The sequence below is a fragment of the Fundulus heteroclitus genome, chromosome 12 (assembly GCF_011125445.2).
Source record: "Fundulus heteroclitus isolate FHET01 chromosome 12, MU-UCD_Fhet_4.1, whole genome shotgun sequence".
In the NCBI taxonomy this organism is placed as follows: domain Eukaryota; kingdom Metazoa; phylum Chordata; class Actinopteri; order Cyprinodontiformes; family Fundulidae; genus Fundulus; species Fundulus heteroclitus.
The window spans coordinates 28,338,177-28,357,936 of NC_046372.1; the positions used below are offsets into that span (position 1 = coordinate 28,338,177).

The 19,760-nt window shown below is 38.9% G+C and overlaps 1 protein-coding gene across 1 annotated transcript; it reads left to right on the forward strand.

Moving 5' to 3' along the window:
- Nucleotides 1–2,377: 2,377 nt before the first annotated feature.
- Nucleotides 2,378–19,632, forward strand: LOC118564782 (aggrecan core protein-like). The gene is made up of 8 exons (XM_036143853.1): nt 2,378–2,583; nt 3,784–3,847; nt 5,622–6,005; nt 7,903–8,077; nt 8,184–8,311; nt 10,292–10,585; nt 13,664–14,842; nt 19,613–19,632. The coding sequence occupies exons 2-8, from the start codon at nt 3,784–3,786 to the stop codon at nt 19,630–19,632; spliced, it is 2,244 nt and encodes a 747-aa protein (XP_035999746.1). The 5' UTR covers nt 2,378–2,583.
- Nucleotides 19,633–19,760: the final 128 nt, after the last annotated feature.

Here is a 19,760-nt window from a genome sequence, read left to right on the forward strand (position 1 = left end):
AGATGAGCAGAAACAATAACAAAAAATAAATAAAACTTGGGGATGTGTCTGATAGAAGTAATTGAAAAATACAAAAAAAGGGTGCTACACCATACCAACAATAATGAACACCGAAGAATTGAATAAGGTTAGACCTAACAAGAAGTTGATCAAAATGAAAACAGGTGGAGATCAAAACAAACAACACCAGTGGATGGACACAATTGGAAAATTAAAAAAACAAAAAACAAACAACTTTTAAGTAAAAGTCATTGGATGGATGTTGCCGTGTTTACAGTGAAATTAAATAGAATGTAAAATGTTTGTTTATAAAAAGACAAATACTTTGTGTTGTACCTAACATTTTTAATCGTAAGAAGATTTTAACTAGTTTGTTATAATTTTGCTCTATTTAAAAAAGTCTCCATCTTCATCAAAAACCTGTGCTGATGGGCCATATCATTCTTGAATTGCAATTAGGGGCACACAAAATCAGCCCAGGGGCCACCAACCGGACCTCAATCCACAGTTTGGACACCCATTGTTTGGCTATTCTCAGTTGAAAGCAGGGGGTGCCATCTCACCAATGAGTGCATTTGCATAAAAGCAATATGAACCTTGTTCAACTTGCCAGTGACGGATATGTTTTATTTTTATCCTGAGCTTCATGTATAAATGTGATTAAAAAGTTGTCAGGTTTCATCAAATAGGCTGACTTTCCAATTCCTTCATCCCATTGGCTAAGTCCGATTTCCAACATTTTTCTCTGTGCTAAATGAAACAAAAACAGACCAATATATATATATATATATATATATATATATATATATATATATATATATATATATATATATATATATATATATATATATATATATATATAATTAATACAATATTCATATCACCTTTAAACATGATCACACCTTGACATCCAGTATTAGAAGTTGAGTGACGTGAAGCTTTACCTGGACAAATTTGATGAAGTTCAAGAATTTTAATATATGGCTGTATGTGAGTGAAAAAATGCAAATAAATGTTGTAGTATGTTTTTAGTGTTTTTCATGTACTGTTTATTAATTTCTTTCTTTTTGCATCTCAATAAACTAGAATCGTATTGAAAAGTAAATTTTTCCACTAATTCAACTCACTAAGTGATACACAAATATATTAAATATTTTCACCCAGGCTGATGTTTTCAAGCATTTTTGTGTTAATTAGAATTATTTACTTACAGCTAATGAAGAGAATATATTACATTTCTTAGAAGATTAGAATAAAAAAAATAATACAGAGTTGTGGGCTTAATTGAAAGATTTGAATAATGCCTGCTTAAAGATTGCTATTTTCAAAAGTTTTTTTTTTAACTGGTATATTCAAATTCACTGAGACATACCCGAATGTTTTAGCTCACCTTTTCTATAAAGTACTTTTAAGCGGAAAAGCTGAAATCCGGGATTTAGACAACACAAGTAACTATTTACCACTGGATTGGCCCCAATTTTAGTTATAAAATGTCCCAAAATGAACCCCAACATGGGGTGTGGATGGCATTCAGCTCATTCGCCATCCTTTCTAACTTTTCCATCTCATAGACACTCTATCAGAACCACATAGATTTCTGGGATGAGCCCTCCTACATGTTTAATAGCCAGTCATTGAGAGTGTGATAAACGGTGGTCCAACCCCCCTCACGCCCCACCAGACCCCTATTGGAAAAGCCGAGCGCAGAGTTTCCAGTGATTCACTAGACCGTGAAGCAGGAGGTTTCCCTGAGCTGATAAAATGATAAACACGTTCCTGGTTTACAGGCTGTTGCGCTATTGTAAATAAAATGGATCTGGTATTTTGTGCATCGCAGGGTAGCCAGTGTTGGTGGTGGTCCTGTGGGATGGCCAGAAAATCCTTAGGATTGTGTCATTGGAACAAACAGAATGTTATGACTCGAAATTCAACCAGGGAAATGTCTGCACCACCCTGTTTACACTGCACACCCTTTGGTTATGACTGCTGGGCTTTCCAAGTGGCATCGCTGTGAGATCTTCAGCATAAGTTGTTTATATGCGCCATGCCCGGCGATCCATTTCGGAAGTTTAAATAAGCATATAAAAACAACAATGTTTGATTTGAATAATTTCATGCCACTTGCATGCTCGGGGTGAAATGCGCCCACTTCATGAAGGCAGTAAACGGCAGAAGACACCATTTGTGCCACATCAGTCTGAGTGAGAAGCCGCTTCCTCTCCTGCACATGGTCAATTGGATACTTTTCCCTCCTCCACAAGGTGTCTCATTCACTTTTAAATGGGCTCCTCCTCTCTGACGAAATAACAGCGTGGCTTAGGCAAAATTGAACTTGTTTCTTGCCAACATTTCACGGGATTCTGCCGATGCGCACAGATCCAAAACCACGCTGGAGTAGGACGGCGCATCATCTAGAGAGGAGTCAGGCTCACCGGGAAGAAGAAAAAAAAAAGTTCTGCTGCCTCAATTTGGAGTGGACCTATCCAGGCTCTGTTTAACGCACGCATGTGGCGCGTTGGGATCAGCTCAGTTTAGTTTATTTAACCGATTTCTTTTGTTTAATGGAATAAAACTAATTTAAACGTAAGTATTTTTTTGCTTCTATTTTTATACTTTCCCCGAAGCGAAGTGTGAGAAAATGTGGCTCCTCATATCACTGTTGAATGTTTTCTAAAGATGTAACACTATGTTGTAATAATATATTCCTGATTAAAGCAAATCACCGAGTGTGAACCCACTTATCAGTTTGCAAATGTACCCAGTGATGCGCAATGTCCTTAGATAACTTCTGTCCCGCTGCTGTTTTAAGGACAGCAAGTTTAGAACATCAGGTCATCCAGTTTCATGACGTTTTATCATTCACACGTTTATCTTTTTTTTATTTGACATTAAAGTAGTCATTGTCGTGAAAAGGGCACGCTGGCAGACGTGCAATCAGTCCCTGAACCAATGATGTCGGCAGTATAGGCGCTTATCTTTCACAGTGAGGAGCGTCCACGGTCCGAGCGGGGCATCAGACTCCTAAAATCTGGAACCATGGGTGATGCTGCAGTAGGAGATCTCCTTTGAATTACTCTTATTAAGATTTCATAGAAAGACAAGTTCAACCAGCTCATCAGCTGACAGCCCATTGTTTAATAAATAATACTTATTTTATTTTCCGAAGCCAGGGCTAGAACTCTTTTCTTCAGTTTATTCTTGATTGCGCACACACGGGATTGCGATCACTCTTGATGATGCTATTTGCTGATGATGATTTAGTTGTGATGAGTCCTTGCTAATTGCGGTTAGATGGGGGGTTCCCACAGTTTTCAGCTCCTATTGAGACCCAACCCCTTGTGTTTATACAGTGGGGTGCTAATGAGGGCTTGCTGCTCCTGTCCTCCTGTCTTAAAAAAAAAAAAAAAAAAAAAACTCCCGGTTTGACCCCACAGGAAGTTTTACCTCTCAGCTCCACCACCCACATGTTCAGTGGAAACATGAGATTGTGTCATTATATAGCAGCAAATATCGTGCTGACTCAACTCCCTGGATTAAACAACACACATACACAAAATCAGCTTGGTAGAATATTTCGGAGTCAATGTGATCTTTCAAAAATGATGCTTTTCATGTTCTTGCTATATAAGGAAAATAAAATGTGCATACTTCACTACAATTATTTTATTTTTGAGTGTTTAAAAAGTGTAATAGCTATTTAAATCACTTTAATTTAAGATGCTTCTGAAAATAAACGTTATCTATTTAGACATTGTTTCCTAATATAACCTTTTCCTTTTTCAGATGATTCTAAATATCAAGCATATCCTGTGGTTATACTATCTCTGTGATGCAGCATATGCAACTGGTGAGTCTCCTTTTCTCTCTCTTGGGAACTCCTCTGTTGCTCTTCCCCCTTTTTCTGTTTGTTTCTTTTATATATTTTGATCTTGGATTTAGTTTAAAACCCTTTCTTCTCAAGTGTGTGTTTTGAAACTAGGCCCATTTATCTGTGGGTCTACACTTATAATTTATGCAGCAAGCTGACAAGTCTTCAGCGTTTCAATTTGTATCGCTGATTAAAGGGGAAAGTTACATGAGTACTGTGGTTTATACACGGGGTCGCTTCAGCCCCCATGCCACCCTAGCTATGAACACCTTTCAATTAGACGGAGCTCCTGGTCTGCAGACGGAACAGCTGTTTTCATTACACATGCTAATAAGGCCTCCTGTTAAAGCATACCTATGCCTCTAGGGCAGCTTCACCAGTGTTTCCTAGACATTCTCTACATTGTTCCCTGTGAATGGCAACTCTTTCTTTTCCTCCCCCTCAAAAACCTTCCCCAAAAAGAAGAAAATGGTAATTTGGTTTGGTTTTGGTTGAGCTTTGAGTGATCCAACCTACTGCTATTGATTTGTGTCTGCGATTTGCTTCACATTGTAAAATGTCTTCACATGGGAGTTAAACAGGAGATTGTGCATGTTAACACTGAAAATAAATCTGATTTCAATGCTGTGGATGCATTGTTGAGTTCATACGGAGCTCGGAGGATTACTCACTTAACAGGATAATTCATAATGTTTGAAGTGAGGTTCTGTTAAATGATTGCGAATAGTTAACACCTTACATGTTGCCAGGGTCAGATTTAGGATGATGTTATGTCCACTAGCTAGAGTTTTGGGGCACTACACACAAAAGTTAGATGTTGGATGTTTAGCCTCACATTGACCTCAAAGTTTTATGGGCTTGCCTATCTTAAAATATATTTGTTTCCCCCAAAAATCATCTTTGTATTTTTTCTAAAGAAGAGGATGTGTTCTACAAATGAGGGGGGAGGGGGGAAGGGGGGCAACACAACAAATGATTGGAAAACAAAACAAAACAGGGCAATATTTCATCATTTAATATAACAGGTGAGCCGAAGAGCCACTTGTGGCTCTTTAACTGCAGCTTAATTTTTAAATTATTGCTTGTTGAGTAAAACTGTAAAGGTAAAAAATTAAATTGGTCCAAAAGACAAATCAGCTCCGATTTCTTTGCCAATATAATCGTAAGAAATGTATTTAATGTCATCTCTTTAGGGGCCATAACAGGGGCCAGGACCAGTTCTCCAGTGGCACTGGCCCCTGTTGGCCCCTGTCTAGAACCCCCCTGGACACTACCATCTTAAAATAATGTAAATGTCAGCATATGGCTATTAACGCTAACACTATTTTCTGAACATTTGCAATATAACTGTCTAAGAGGGAGCATTAGATGCAGATAATTAAGCAGAGGTGTAACATCAAGTGATTCAACCATGACTCTCTTCACTGTTCTAAACGCTTACTTCAACTCCATACAAACACGTTGTACATGCCCTGCATTCAGTGGGGAATTTGTTCCCACACCCATCATTTTAAAGATGAGGTTTAACTTTCCAAGAGTCACTTTCAAAACATGATGCATGTGTTTTTTTTTTTTTTTATTAGGCTGGGCGTAGTTGTCACACCCTTTCAGTGTTAATGAGCCAGGCTGTGTAAAGTGTCTTCTTGAATATGCTGGGGGAAGAGTACACAAAGATTATAAATAGGGTGGTGGGTGAAAAATGCATTTAAGAACAGCATTTAACTGTTTTGTCTTTTTTTTTTTTGCCTTTCAGCACCAAACGCATTATCAGTGATCGAACCAATCTCTGGGTCCCTCTCGGGGAAGGTAAATCTTCCCTGCTTCTTCTCCACAATCCCAACATCAGCGCCAGTCATCGGTACAAATGAAGCGGCCAATTATGGCAAAGATTACTTACGGATCAAATGGACCAAAATGAACGGGCAGGAAAAGTCTACAGTGCTGGTTGCCCAAAACGGGGTCATCAAGATAGGCTCCAGCTACAGGAACCGTGTGTCAGTGCCCAGCCACCCTGAGGATGTTGGCGACGCCTCCTTGACAATGGTCAAGCTGCGTGCTAGTGATGCTGGCACTTACAGTTGTGAGGTCACATATGGCATTGAAGACACCCATGATACTGTAAACCTTGATGTCAGCGGTAAGATGTTCACAGTTTCCTCCTTATATCATTGTGGAATTAGATGACATTTATGAAATTTGCAGAGGTGGATTGCTGAAAGAGAGAAATAAGAGAGAAATGGAGTACAAGTGATGATAGCAATGTAAAGAGGATGTGAGAGCCAAGCTTTGATAGCTGCAGCTGCCTAGTAGTTACTGAGAAGTAACAACAGCTTTCAGTTCTTGCTTTAGAGGGCCCTCCTTAAAAAGATTTAAAAGAGAATTTAAGGCCTTGTCCATGAAAAAAAAATCACATTTGAACATTTACACATTTGGGGACATTTCAACTCCAAAACAAAGTATTTCAATAGGTTTTTAGGTCACAGGGTAACAAAGAACCTGTTTGTGGAGTCAAAAGAAAACAATGCATTGTTTTAAAAACCTTTTCTGCCATTTAAATCCTGATAGCACCAAACAAAATCCAGAGCAATACATTGGCCTTAGAATTTTAATTAATGAATATAGTTAACTTTCTTCTAAGTATGTTTTCTCAGTTGAGGTAGTTTGGGCATTTGATCAGGATGCCTCCTGGGTGCCTCCATTTGGGGACCTTCCTGGCGCCTCCCACTGGTAGGAGACCCTGGAGAAGACCCAGAACTCGTTGGAGGGACTATATATACTGTATATCCCATCAGGCTTTGGGATCCCCCAGAATGAGCTGGAGGATGTCACTGAGGAGAGGGATGTCTGGGTTTCTCTCCTGGACCGTTTGCCTCCATCACCAGATCTTAGATCAGAGAAGGAATTTTGATGGCTGGGTGGATGGAGGTTTCCTCGTTGTTCTGTGAAGGCTCAGAAGTTTGTTAGAGAAGATTGGGGGGAACAAACAGCATCATAAAGACCAAGTAACACAGCAGACAGGACAGGGGGAAATGTGTGGAGAAGTTTGAAGGAGCTTTAGAAAAGAATATCCCAAGCTTTGAACCTCTCATAGAAAAATGTTCCATGTTCTATCCATCAAGCTTCTAAAGACGTGCACACGTTTCTGACTTAGGAGGATGAACTCAAATGTACGCCACAGTTATCAGAATTAAACTTGTATAAAAAATGTCAAGTGACATTTTTTCTCTATAATTAGTTGTTACTTTGTGAGGAATTCCCTATGAAATAAATTAAAAGTTGTGGGTGTAACATGGAAATAATGTGAGAGCTGCAGTGTTTTACCTTTATGGTCCTCATCAGTCCAACCCAGTAAACAGTTAGACATTAAATATAGGCAGCCTTCCACATGTTGCATACCAGCTTTGGGATACATCACTGGATGATTATCTGTGATATTGTATGCCACCTTGTGTTATTTTTGTTTTCTAACTGGAGCTTTGACGGCACTGTCAAACAAGCAGTTTGTTTCACTATTTTGAAAAAGTAATGCGCCAATGTGGGACACAAGCTCACGAGTCTTCACCTAGTTCAGTTGTTTTCTTTTTACATGATTTCAGGGAAGTAATATGGGCGACACTGTATGGGTGGGGGAACTGGGATAGTTTTGGTTTACAATCTGCCTGACCTCCTTTCCAACAATCTGCAATGTTAATTGAGACTATCAATCAAATCTGAAGCGCCTGTTTATCGTCCACAAATATGGGGATTTCAGGGCCATGGCATCACATGCAGTTATCTTGTTCATTTGTGGTGAACAGTGTGAGTATTTCACATATCCTCTCGGCTCATTGCAAACCTCCTCATTTCCAAAGACGCTGAGAGGCTCATTTATTTCACCCGTGGAGAGCGCTTTACAAGAAACTTGCCAGAATTTACCACCCTGGATTTATGCTAATGCATTACAGATGAATGTCTTCAACTGTGTGTGAAATACTTGATTATCTTCGATCTTTGAATGGTTCTTTCTTCTTCTTCTAACTTTTTTTTATTGCCAGGTGTTGTATTTCATTATCGAGCAAACACCAGCAGGTATACGTTGAATTACGAGAAAGCTGTCCAAACTTGCAAAGATATTGGAGCAACCATAGCGACCTACGCTCAGCTGAAAGCAGCGTATGACGACGGATTTGACCAGTGCGACGCTGGGTGGATCGCTGACCAGACAGTGAGGTCAGCTCCAGCACTCAACACTACAGTTTATTTATATGGTGTACATATACAGTACCTATAAATGACAACGACGTGATAATACTGAATACTGGCTCTTTTTGTACAGATACCCAATTACTAGACCAAGAAACGGCTGCCTTGGAAATCTTAAAATGACCCCTGGTATTAGGTCATATGGAGTCAGAAATCCTTTGGACACCTATGATGTCTACTGTTACGTTGACAAACTTGATGGTAAGTAATGTAGTGTAGTTTTGAGACTGTGAGACTTCAGACGCTTCAGGTGAAATAGCTTTTACCACCACTAAAAAGCAGTAATGCTAGAAACTTAATTGTTTATAGGAACTATGTTGCACAAACCAGCCTTGCATTTTGTGAAAGCTGAAGCTTCTAATAATTTGACTTGAAATAATGGCTTTAGTGGTTTTTGAAAAGTCCCCAACAAAAATGTGATAATTAGATCTTTAACTGTCTTTGGCAGTGCTCAGTCTTTTTTTTCCTGTCTATTCACTGACCAGTTCGGTCTATTGCTGTTACTGGACTAAACTGCACTACAGTATTTTATGATGATTAATATCCCTGTTGTCACATTTAAATTCCAGCCACCTCTCAACATTTGCCCTACTTATCTGGGCTTTGTTTAGGGCAATGTTTAGAGCTCACAATATTTAATGTTAGGATATCTGCAAACAGATGTTGAACAAACAGTTTTGACAGTTCAGATCTGCCGATAAAGCTGCATAACACACATATTATCAGTACATGCATGAATAAACCACACCCTCTTTTATTTATTAGCTCCAGATTATTGTTGATATTGTCTTTTGAATGCTGTCCAAAACCCATAAAAAATGGCCAGAGGCTGTGGTTTCTGCTCTGATTTGGTAATAAATTAAACCATGCACTTTCTCTTTAAGACAGAAAATAAAGGCTCAGATAACATTTGAGGAAAATAAGTGTCGAAATCATAGTTTATCACTATAAATATATTTCACACCAGATGTCAGTAGCAACCGAAGCGATCCACACATACAAAAAAACAAACAAAAAACAAAAAAACAAACATAATGTGTAATAAAGTGGAATGGCACAGGTAAAGAGTATTGGAACATGCTTACTGAAACTTCTTTTACACAGTCTGTCTTTAGAACTTGGAGTTTTTAGGGGGCCTTTTCTGTGTGCTCTGATCCTGTCCATTCAAAAGATTTTTTATTGGACTAAGACCGATTGATTGATTGATCGGGCCTTTCCAGAAGTTTCATTTATTTTGTCTTAAACCACCTGTGTGGCTGTGTGTCCCCAACACACGGCCAAGAGTTTTCATTGACGTCCCTGGTTAAATTTAGTCTAATCTGGCTAGATTCAAATTTGTCATTAGCTCATCAATATGTTCTGCAGAAGCTTTAATGGTGCTTCAGCATGCTTTTTCTTCAGCAGTGGAGTCTTATACAAGGAGCTAGCAGAGAGCTCTTTTGAAATTTGTACATCATGATAGTTTTCCTGAATAAAAATGTTTACCTGTTTATTTGAGCTCTTTCTGGAATTGAATAGTATATGCACTCCTCTAACAGAATTGTTGCTTATGATTTAGACCCCTGTGGTGATTACTGACACTTTCAGAAGTTTAGAAATGCATCAAGATGTTTAGCAACTATAAAGTTGAGAAAATCTTGAAAGAGATCTTTACTTTCACCCATTATTAGATGCATCTTGCTCAAAACCTTGATACTGCATATAAACCTTTTGCAGGCCATTATTTAGAACAAGATTAGCTAGTTTTAATTGGCACTGATAGGTAACAGGACTGGATTTTAAATACTGACATATAACAGCAGTTATTTCTCTTTCTTTTACCTTTCAAAGTCCCATTTGTTTTCATCAAGTATTCCTTCTGTTAATTCATTTTATCACACATAGTTTAATCTATAGACTTATTTGTGTTGGGTTTTTTTTGTATGCCTGGATCATGTGGTGTGAATTGGCTGTCAAAGCTTTGTTAGAAATATATTTACTGAGAAAAATGTTAATATGTTCGACATTTTATATTTATGGTCTTCGTCAATCAGCTGAATTAAACAAAACATTATGACTAACCAGCACTGTAACAACAAAGCGGTTTTGTTTTAATTCGTGTTTAAAGCAGTCTTTAGGTTGGATACTAAGTTGTGTGCTTTGCTTCTCTGAAGACTTCATTTATGCCTTTTTCCTACTCAGGTGAAGTCTTTTACGCTCCTACGGCCCGTAAGCTAACATTTTTGGAGGCCATTGAAGAGTGCAAAAAGCACCATGCTGTCCTGGCATCCACTGGTCAACTCCACGCGGCGTGGAGAATGGGACTTGACAGATGTGACTACGGCTGGCTCTCGGATGGCAGCGTGCGGCACCCTGTTGTCCAGCCCAGAATTCCCTGTGGCGGAGGCCAGATGGGCGTCAGGACGCTGTATCGCTACAGAAACCAGACCTGCTTTCCAGAACCTTCCAGGAAGTTTGGAGCTTATTGTTTTAAAGGTAAAGAACAGGTTGACATGAATTCTTGAAATGTGCAGGACATGCCTTAGCTACTGAACAATCAAATTTAACACTAGGCATGTATGCCTAAGAATTATCTCAGCGAGATCCTCAGCTCTACACCCCTCCTGTTTTTTTTGCTGGGTTCATGCTTTTTGCTGTAAAGGACCAACTAACCTGAGAGCTCATACCACACACAGCTAACTGAGGACATACATATACTTTATATTATATACTATACTCTATGTTTGAGGATGGGCTAATAAAATAGTTGGGCTCTTGATGGTTATTTTATGAAGACGAATGGGATAGCAGGATTGTCTTGGATCTTTCAGGAAGACAATAAAGAGCAACATTGCAAGTTAGTACTTTCATTTCAATTATAAAACCTCAAATGAAGTGCCAGAGAAGTATTCTTAACTTATCTTCAAAGTTAAGTGAACAACACGGGATAATTGTGCTTACATTTTTTTTCTACATCTCGAAGACAAAAGCAAAAGCAAACAAGTTTTGCTTTTCAGTTTTTAAAAGAATTACATCTCAAAGTAGCTGAGTAATTATTATATAATCCCCAAATCTAAAAAAGCTTGATGAAATACTTCCCAACAGTGTGGGCAGATAACGTTTCCAAGCAAGACCGAAGCCTAAATGCTAAGAACTCAGGTCCTTTTATTCACTTCCACCTTCCTACACGTTTAACAACGTATACACCATTATACACATTCTCTCATGCTAAACTGAGCAGAAAATATTTATCCTATTATTTGTTTTCTTCACCACTTTTGTTTTTGTGCCTGGTATTTAAATTAGAGTTTTAGCAACAACAGAAGGGAAATAGATTGATGAATTTTTAAAAGGCATTGTGCCATTTGTTGTAGATCATAGTGCAGTCTAGCACTTGCATGTACCACCATAGGACTGCAATTACCCAGATTTATTTCCTAATTGACAAATAATAACCGATTATATTTTTCAAGAGTTGAGGTCGAGGAATAGTCACTTTAATTTGTTACACTTAATGACTTCCTGTTGTCCTGATTAAGGTTTCTTTTTCCTTTAAAAAGTCAACATCTTTAGATAGTATTTACATTAAGGTTGTGTATTTATTTAGCTGTAATCATAGTCATAATGAATATAAATGAATTATTGAACTTGATGAAAACCCAAAGGGTAAATTGGTTAGGTCAAGAAGGGCCTAGATTTATAAAGAAATTTGCTTTTTTCCCCTTACAAACCATACTGATTTGAGAGGAAATCTCAGGACCGGATCTCTTCTTGGTATCCTAAATGTTAGCAGAATTATATGAAACCGTCCAACTGTGCTTGTGTCAGTATCCCCAGGGTAAGACCTAATAACAGATAATAGTAATGCCTTAGAAAGGCTGTAAAAGTGCCTAATACTGCAGCCCTTTTAGACACACTATCTGCCCCGCCTCCCCTCGCATCTTTCAACTCTTATTTCCGCTGTCAGTTTTGCTTCTGTCATTCTCACTTGTACTTATCTGAGCAGACGTTTGGATAATGGACAAAAGCTACTGCTGGACTTCTAAATTCAGTCATCCTTGGTGACCTCTGACATGGCCTTTCCATCTTTACAAATGAGAGACTGGACAGATAAGCTGACCACCGCCTGGTCATTTTCTACCCCTGGGCCATGCTGACTCTCGCAGTGATAAGTCCCCACGGAGTTCAGAGTGCACGCAAACATGCCTCACTCACCTCCTGCTCTGTGTATGTCATGTCAGCTCTCTCAGCCAAGTTGTATTTACACCTTGGTGTAAGTGCTCTTTAAGTACCCCCTTTTGGTGGGACTCCATCCTTTCTTTCTTTACAGCCTGCAGTACGATCTCGGGAGGAAAAATATTATCTAAACCATTGTCACTTAAGCTAAACACAAATACATGGGAAGGGTAGCTGCGTGTAATGGGAAAAAAGAGATGATTGTTTGCTGAATAGTCTTTGAATTTGGCTGAAAGAAGCAAGGGCCTCTATAACAGCAACAGTTCAAATGCGTCAGTGATATAATGCAGTACTCCTGAGAGCAGACCCTCATTTTCCTATGACGGAAAAAGTGTGTCTCACTCCTTATGTCACATTTAGGCCTGCTGTAGTTTCATGAGCAAAGGCCTACTACGTAATGGTCAACAGCTGCCTTTTATGAAATCTCTCAGTGCCACCAAGGGTGGAATTAGCTTTTTATTAGTCTATGTGAATAAAAGAGCACAGTGGAACAGAAATGAAGAGGACCCCCTTTTGGATGTCATTTATGACCTAAAATTACTTATCGTCTAAATTCTCATGATAAACTCATGAGATAAGGTACTTGTAACCCTTCACTCAGCCAAACAAAAAAATGCAGCAGTGATAAAAGACAGGTGGACCACAGGAACAGAAGTAATGGCAAAGAGTGAGAAACTGTAACAAAACCACAGGACTTGATCTCTTCAAGTTTATATACAACTAAAATCCTCCGTTAGAATCATTGGAACCCTTTTAGGCAGATCAGGAAATGTTTGGAGAAACGTTCAAAGGGCACATATATAAAAAAGAACAAACAATGACCTCACTAGCCATGGAATATCCCAGTTTGTCATGTATAAACGTAAGATCATTAAACTGATAAAAGTTAGAGCTCAGAGCAATTAGCAATTAGCTTTGCATCTTTAAAAAAATTGAGGATTCTTTTTAAAGCTGGTGTAAACAGCAGTGGGAGTTAGGAGAGGCCGTTGCGTGTGCTAAAGTTTCTAGGAAACATACATTTTTATCTCTAACCAACTGAAAAGGCATCACAGCAAAACTGTAAGCTTAACCCTCCTTCACGACCCTAAATAAAGTAAATGTTGAAACAGTTTTGCACGTTTTAAATGTGAAGCATTCAATTTTGCTCGGTGAAATGAAAAATTGTCTTCTTAGATGCAAGTTTTAATCTTAGAAATGCTAATCACGTCATTGTTACATCTGTAGGACATACATGTATAGAGATAATTCACACATTAACTTCATACAAATGCATTGCTTGCAGGTTTTCCCCCAAATCATTAATATTTTCTATAATTTTGCGTTTGTGCTGTTGTTTAGGAGGGAGAGACACGTTCAACCAGATGTTTCTTGTGGATATGTCTGTACAAGAAGTCACCACCACCACCACCACCACCAGATCCACCAGTGTTATCAGCACATCATCAGGCACAACAGAAGAGGCAGCGGAGTCTACACATTATGATGTTTCCACAGATGTTACATCAATGTTCTCTACCAGCATGACCCCACCTCGGCCCACTCCTTCCGACCAAGAAGATCTATTAATCACAACCATTGCACCGACAATCAAAGAGGATCCTGATGAGATTGATGTCATGACACAGCCAGGAGAGTTTGACATAAATTACTTTACACTGGACAGCTTTGAATCTGTTCCTTCCCGTGGGGACGTGATCACTGAAATGCAAATGACAACAGATAGCACTGGTTCCACCATATCCATTGAAGATCCAGATGCCAGCTCTGTGATTAAAATCAGCACAATCCAACCTGATGTACTTCTGCCAGATGATTCTTTAAGTACAGCGGCCAGGTTTGCAGAGGGAAAAACAGAGAAAACTGTTGTGACCCACAGGATTGCTACAGATATTACCTCTGATATCACAGATATCCCTACAGAATCAACTGAATGGGACAGCAAAGAAACGTTTGTTTTCTCTGAATCAACACCATCCATTGCAGCTCCTGGATTAGCATCAACACCAGTCCCAGACTATGATGGGATTGTTACTGATCTTCTTCTCCAGGCTCCCCCACCTGCGCAACCGTTTCAAGTGTTCTCATCCAGCTCAATCAGCAGCGTCCCTACTTCTGCTGCTGCTGCTGCTTCTACCTCTGAACCAACGCCCCCCACAACAACTGGCCCTCCCCCTGGGCTCAACACTGTGCCGGGAAATGAGACGGGCACCACAGACACAACAGAGGTTTTTGACATTGAAACACAAACTACACAAAAGACAGAGATAAACGCTAATGTGACTGTTAGCATCCAGACTGAAAGCAGCACCTTAGCTGAAGATGTGACATTGTCAACAACTGAGCACACCCATTCTGCAGAAACCCTGACAGAGGAGGACACAGAAGCAAACGATGGGGCAAAGATTATTTCAGTCTCACCTACGGCATCAGACGTAACCGGCATAGTCACAGCTGCAACTTCAGCGGTCACTGAAGATCAGTTCAAGCAAACAAGCTTGGAGATTCAGAATACTTCAGGTAAGAATCATCTTTGAGTATTAGAGTACAAATAAGGAGGATGCGGTTACAAAACTGATGCAATACAATGTTTGCCAAGGTTGCCTTTGACTTGGATGACTAAATGTCAGAACATGGATTGGTTTAAGTAACCTTCTAAATGGATTGTTTTGCGTCTACTAAAAGGGATTTTTTTTCTTATTGTGGAATACGGAAAGTTACACTTGCTTGCACATATGCAAGTTGTTTGCACAGAGATGCGATTTATATATGATCTGTCAAGTTGAGGAGATTTGTTTCTATGTTGTTCTAGCACACAGTAAAGTAATGAGGAGGCCCCTTTTTTGCCCCCAATTTCGTTTTGTCTGTTTAAAATGATGGCAAATGATATCCAGGGTTTCCCGAGGGTTTTGGTGACGGCATCATAGCAGTAGATGCTTTGGGCCTTGTGAATTGTTGGGTGGAGTTTTTGTGTACTGGAAATGTCTCCCACAGACGTCATTATGTCTCATCAGATCAATGTCTTCTGACATTGGACGCATACTGCAGACTCCTGTGTCATGTTGTTTGAGCCTTTCCAGCTGTCTTATGGGCTGCACTTGTTCCCATTTGGCAGAACGCTATTGGAAGTAGTTCATAGTGCATTATAATCAGGGGTGGAAGTAGTTTTCAATTCTTGCCGATACTATTACAAAAACCTTTATGTGCCTCCAAAATCTGACAACACGCGCAATAAGGCACACATCGTCTTTACTAACATGTGCAATGAGATCCAGGAAGCACAAAATAGCACAGAGATGTGCTGTCCATTTATGTTTGCCTCAATGAATACACACGGCATGGTGTTTCAGTGCAAAGTTTGAACATTCTGGGAAAAGTGGATGCAAATATGTTTATTTAACGTGTGCTCATTATTTTGCATGTCCCAGGCACAGCTTGGATTGGCGCTGCGCACATATGGATCCGTTTTTTTTTTATTAACTTCTGCTTTTTTCTTTTATTAAACAAAATATTACAGTACATAGTTTGTAAAAAGGAGGAATATATGTTTGGTTTGCGAGCACAAGTTCTACAAAAATGGTTCAACAACATAACGACAACAGAACCTTTCCTTTTCTTTTGTCCTTTTTGCTCTCTTCTTTGTATTTTTCGTTAATCTATGTAGGCCAATAGTCTTATTGGTCACTATGGCTGAGTTCCATCAAGCCTCCCGGTGGTCAGACATTTTCCCCCTCTGCTGCGCCACTTTAACCTGTCCAGCCAGATTGATAATGAATACCACTCTAGTTCTCATGTGTTTGTGACTGCACAAATACAGCAAGAACTCATCTTGCAGGCAAGGTTAGCGGCACTTCAAGCATGCAGAGATTGCGCTGCGTAATTACACATTATCCAGCTGCTGAGTTCTTCCCCTTCTGGTCCACTCCGCCTCCTCTAAACTGTTGCAGTCCATATTAACCTTTCACAGCAACAGGTTTGTCATCTTAGCCTCCGCCCTGACCAGACATTATTTCTCCTCTATTATGCAGGGTGCCTCAATAGGTGCGTAATTACACATATGCCGAAGGCTGAGTTTGAAATTGTTCTACAACCAGATGTTTCATGTTTGTGGTCCAAACACTTGAAAAGAGGCAAAGACTATGTCCTGCTTTGCCTTTAACCCACTAGCAATAGTCTTAAAGGGCAAAACCCATGGGAAATTACATTTTTTATGTAATGTCACACCCCAATATACATATATATATATATATATATATATATATATATATATATATATATATATATATATAGAGCTTTGTGATTATGTCTGAAAAGGGGTATGAAGAAGGGAAAGTTATTTAATCATATCCCTTCTCCTTTCTATAGTCCTTAACACCAATTATATTCCTGATTCCTTCTTTACTTATGAGTCCATACTATTTACAGTCCATTAAATAAGCAAATAAATCAATATACTGTACATTATAAACATACGTGTACACATTCACGTGTGCCTATACACATCTACGTTCGGACATTTATTTCCTACTGCCCATAGCCCACACGATCACAATAATTGGACAACAATGGCTAAAAGTGCCCATTGGTGTTCCATTGCTCTTCTTCCATCTCATATCTTTTTAAGAAAACCAGTTTGAGCCTTTTCCCAAACAGTCTTATGCTTGGACATTGCTTTAATTAAATGCTGAGTTTGTTCCAGATCTTCACACCATTTATTAAAATGCTCATTCTTTTCATATTTGTCTGAGCACATAAGACTTTGAAATTTAGGTTATTCCTGTAATTATACCCTCCTGCTCTCTAGACAAAATTGTGTATGTCGTCTGATAGCTCTTTATTTCTGGCCTTTATTTCTGGCTTTATGCATTGACTGTGAGGTTTGAAATTATACCAGATCTGATAATTTTAGCAAGCAAGAATGAATGAATAATGGATTAGTGTGGTCGTGATAGACCAGCCTTATAAAACATCCTAATGGCTCACTTTTATCAATAAACTGTAATGGCTACAGTTCATTGATAAAATCAATGACCTGTACAGAATATGTATTGATTTATAATCCAGAAATGTTTTTAGTTTACTAAGATAATGTAATGATTTTAAACCGTTTAGTTTGAATGAATAAAACAGAAACTTATAAACAGATTAGGAGGTGTTTTAGACTGTGTCTTGTAAGCAGATCAATTTTCTGATCCAATATGCAACCTTGACTGGTTTTAAATGAGGGCTTTATAGCAGGCAGCCACTTTCCCCTCTTACCCCTCTTTGTCACTTTGTCAGCTCTCTGTGTCAAATCTGCAATACCTAGAGCATTTGTCTCTTGGAGGATATTGCCATTCATTGTTAGAAAACACAGGGAATAAATAAAAAGCCACAGAAACACATCAAGTTTAAATGTTTCAGCCCTTGGTGTGTAGCCACTCCTGCATGTTATTTTCTGAGAAGAACATTTACAGAGTGATAATCTGTGGATCAGCAGCCAAGAACTCTACTTCAGTTTTGATCAATCACCAGTAAATTAACTGCAGCCCCCAAAACACTGCTGATGTCAGAACTACAACACCACCACCAGCCTTAGTTTTTAATCAAACTAAGGCTGAGTTCTTGTGAAATTGTGTGAGGTTTTTGTTGTTAATGAAATATACCAAAAAAAAAGTATTTGTCTAATTCTAGGGCTGGATGATATAGAAATAAAGCATATTGATAAAACATAAATCACATTGATCAGTATCGATAATTATCAAGAAAATCAGAACATATATTTTAAGTGCAGCCCTGGCCATTTTACGCTGTTCCTTAGTGACCTATTTATAGACACAAACACTGAATTCAAACTTAACCATTCATTTAACCAACTTTTACCAAAACTGCACATTTTAAAAAAAAAGAAAAAAGAACACGTGCTCTTGGAACTCTTTGAAGGGGCGGAGCTTAGTGACAGAGTGTTCCTGGGTCTGAGTTTGTGATTGGTTGGGAGGATGTAATGCCTACATGATAGGCGAGGATGCAAAAGGAAGGAAAACTATTGAACTTTTTATTGACTTCTTTTTTTCCCTGATATACGTCTATCAATCGATATATATTGTTACTGAATTATTGCCCAACCCTATCGAATTCATCCCTTCATTATCATATTTCCTCTTTACAATCATTGGGTGAGGTCGCCCCTGAAACAGAGGGCAACACAGAGACACACAAGATAGACAACCATTCACACACTTAAACTAAAGTGTGTGAATGGTTGTCCAGTTCTTTAAAATAAAGTGTAATTCATAGTTTAACCTAACAATCATGTTCTTTGGACTTGGAGTACCTGGAGAGAGCCCGTGCATACACGAGGAGAAAATAAGACCCAGTTAAAAAAGATCAGTCTTATTTTAATAAGATAAACCTATGTGAACTGTCAGTTTTTATTCCTTTTTTAAGAATGGTAAATACACTATGACTTTATAGCTAAAGTTATACTGCAAAAGGGATATTTGGTTGCTCTACATAAAAATTTCTACGAATGAAAATATTCTAAAGATTCATTATTTTAGCAAATCAGAAGCATTTTCTTCTTGGCCTAAGTCTCTCTCGCCTGTTCAGATTTTGTTGGCTTTAAACTCTTTACATTTAGAGTTAATGACTGATACACCAGCACACCTGGCTTGTACTGGATTCTACCCAATTTGTCTTCAGAACTTCATTATTTCGTCATGTCATACTAGAGATTCAAAAATGTGTTTGAAACATTCCTCTGAATTTTTGTTTCCTATTGACAGGACAACATCATGCAATTGCTGCATGTTGTTCAAATGGCACATTCATGATGTGATTCTCCTTTCCACCCCTCAGCTAAGTGGCCACCGCAGACAGACGCCAACCCCGTTGTCCCCCCCCCCCCACTATATCTGCTAAGGATAGCATGCAAACTACACACAGAAAGGCTCCGTTCCATAAAATAAATCATAAAGTAATAAATAAACTTATAGTAGGTGCTAGGCCAGGCTGATTAAGTGCAATGATTTATACTTCACTGTGTGGTACAGTATGTGAAAGAGTTGTACACTACAAAAGTCAAACACGCCTGGTATTATTTTGTGTTTTTGAACTGCTAGTGTGCATTTACATTACTCTTTTAACTAAGTGTGACCATCTGACCGAGAGCCAAACTGGCAAAGCACAAGTGTGTTGGCAGTCTACTCCAGTACGTGCAGTAAACACAGACGCCAGTCTTCATCTTAGACTGGACACCAACTCATGAGATGATGTCATCGTTAACTCACAGTCCCTGCCCTTTTTTGTCAGGACAGCTGGAGGCTGCCTGACCAAAGCAGGTGATTATAGCGACTTTTACTGCTACCTCATGAGATCGGCTGAGACTTTCTGGGTCCCTTCCTGCCCTCCCAGTGTGTGTGTGGGAATAGCTTGCGGAAAATACTGTGGTGGCATTGCA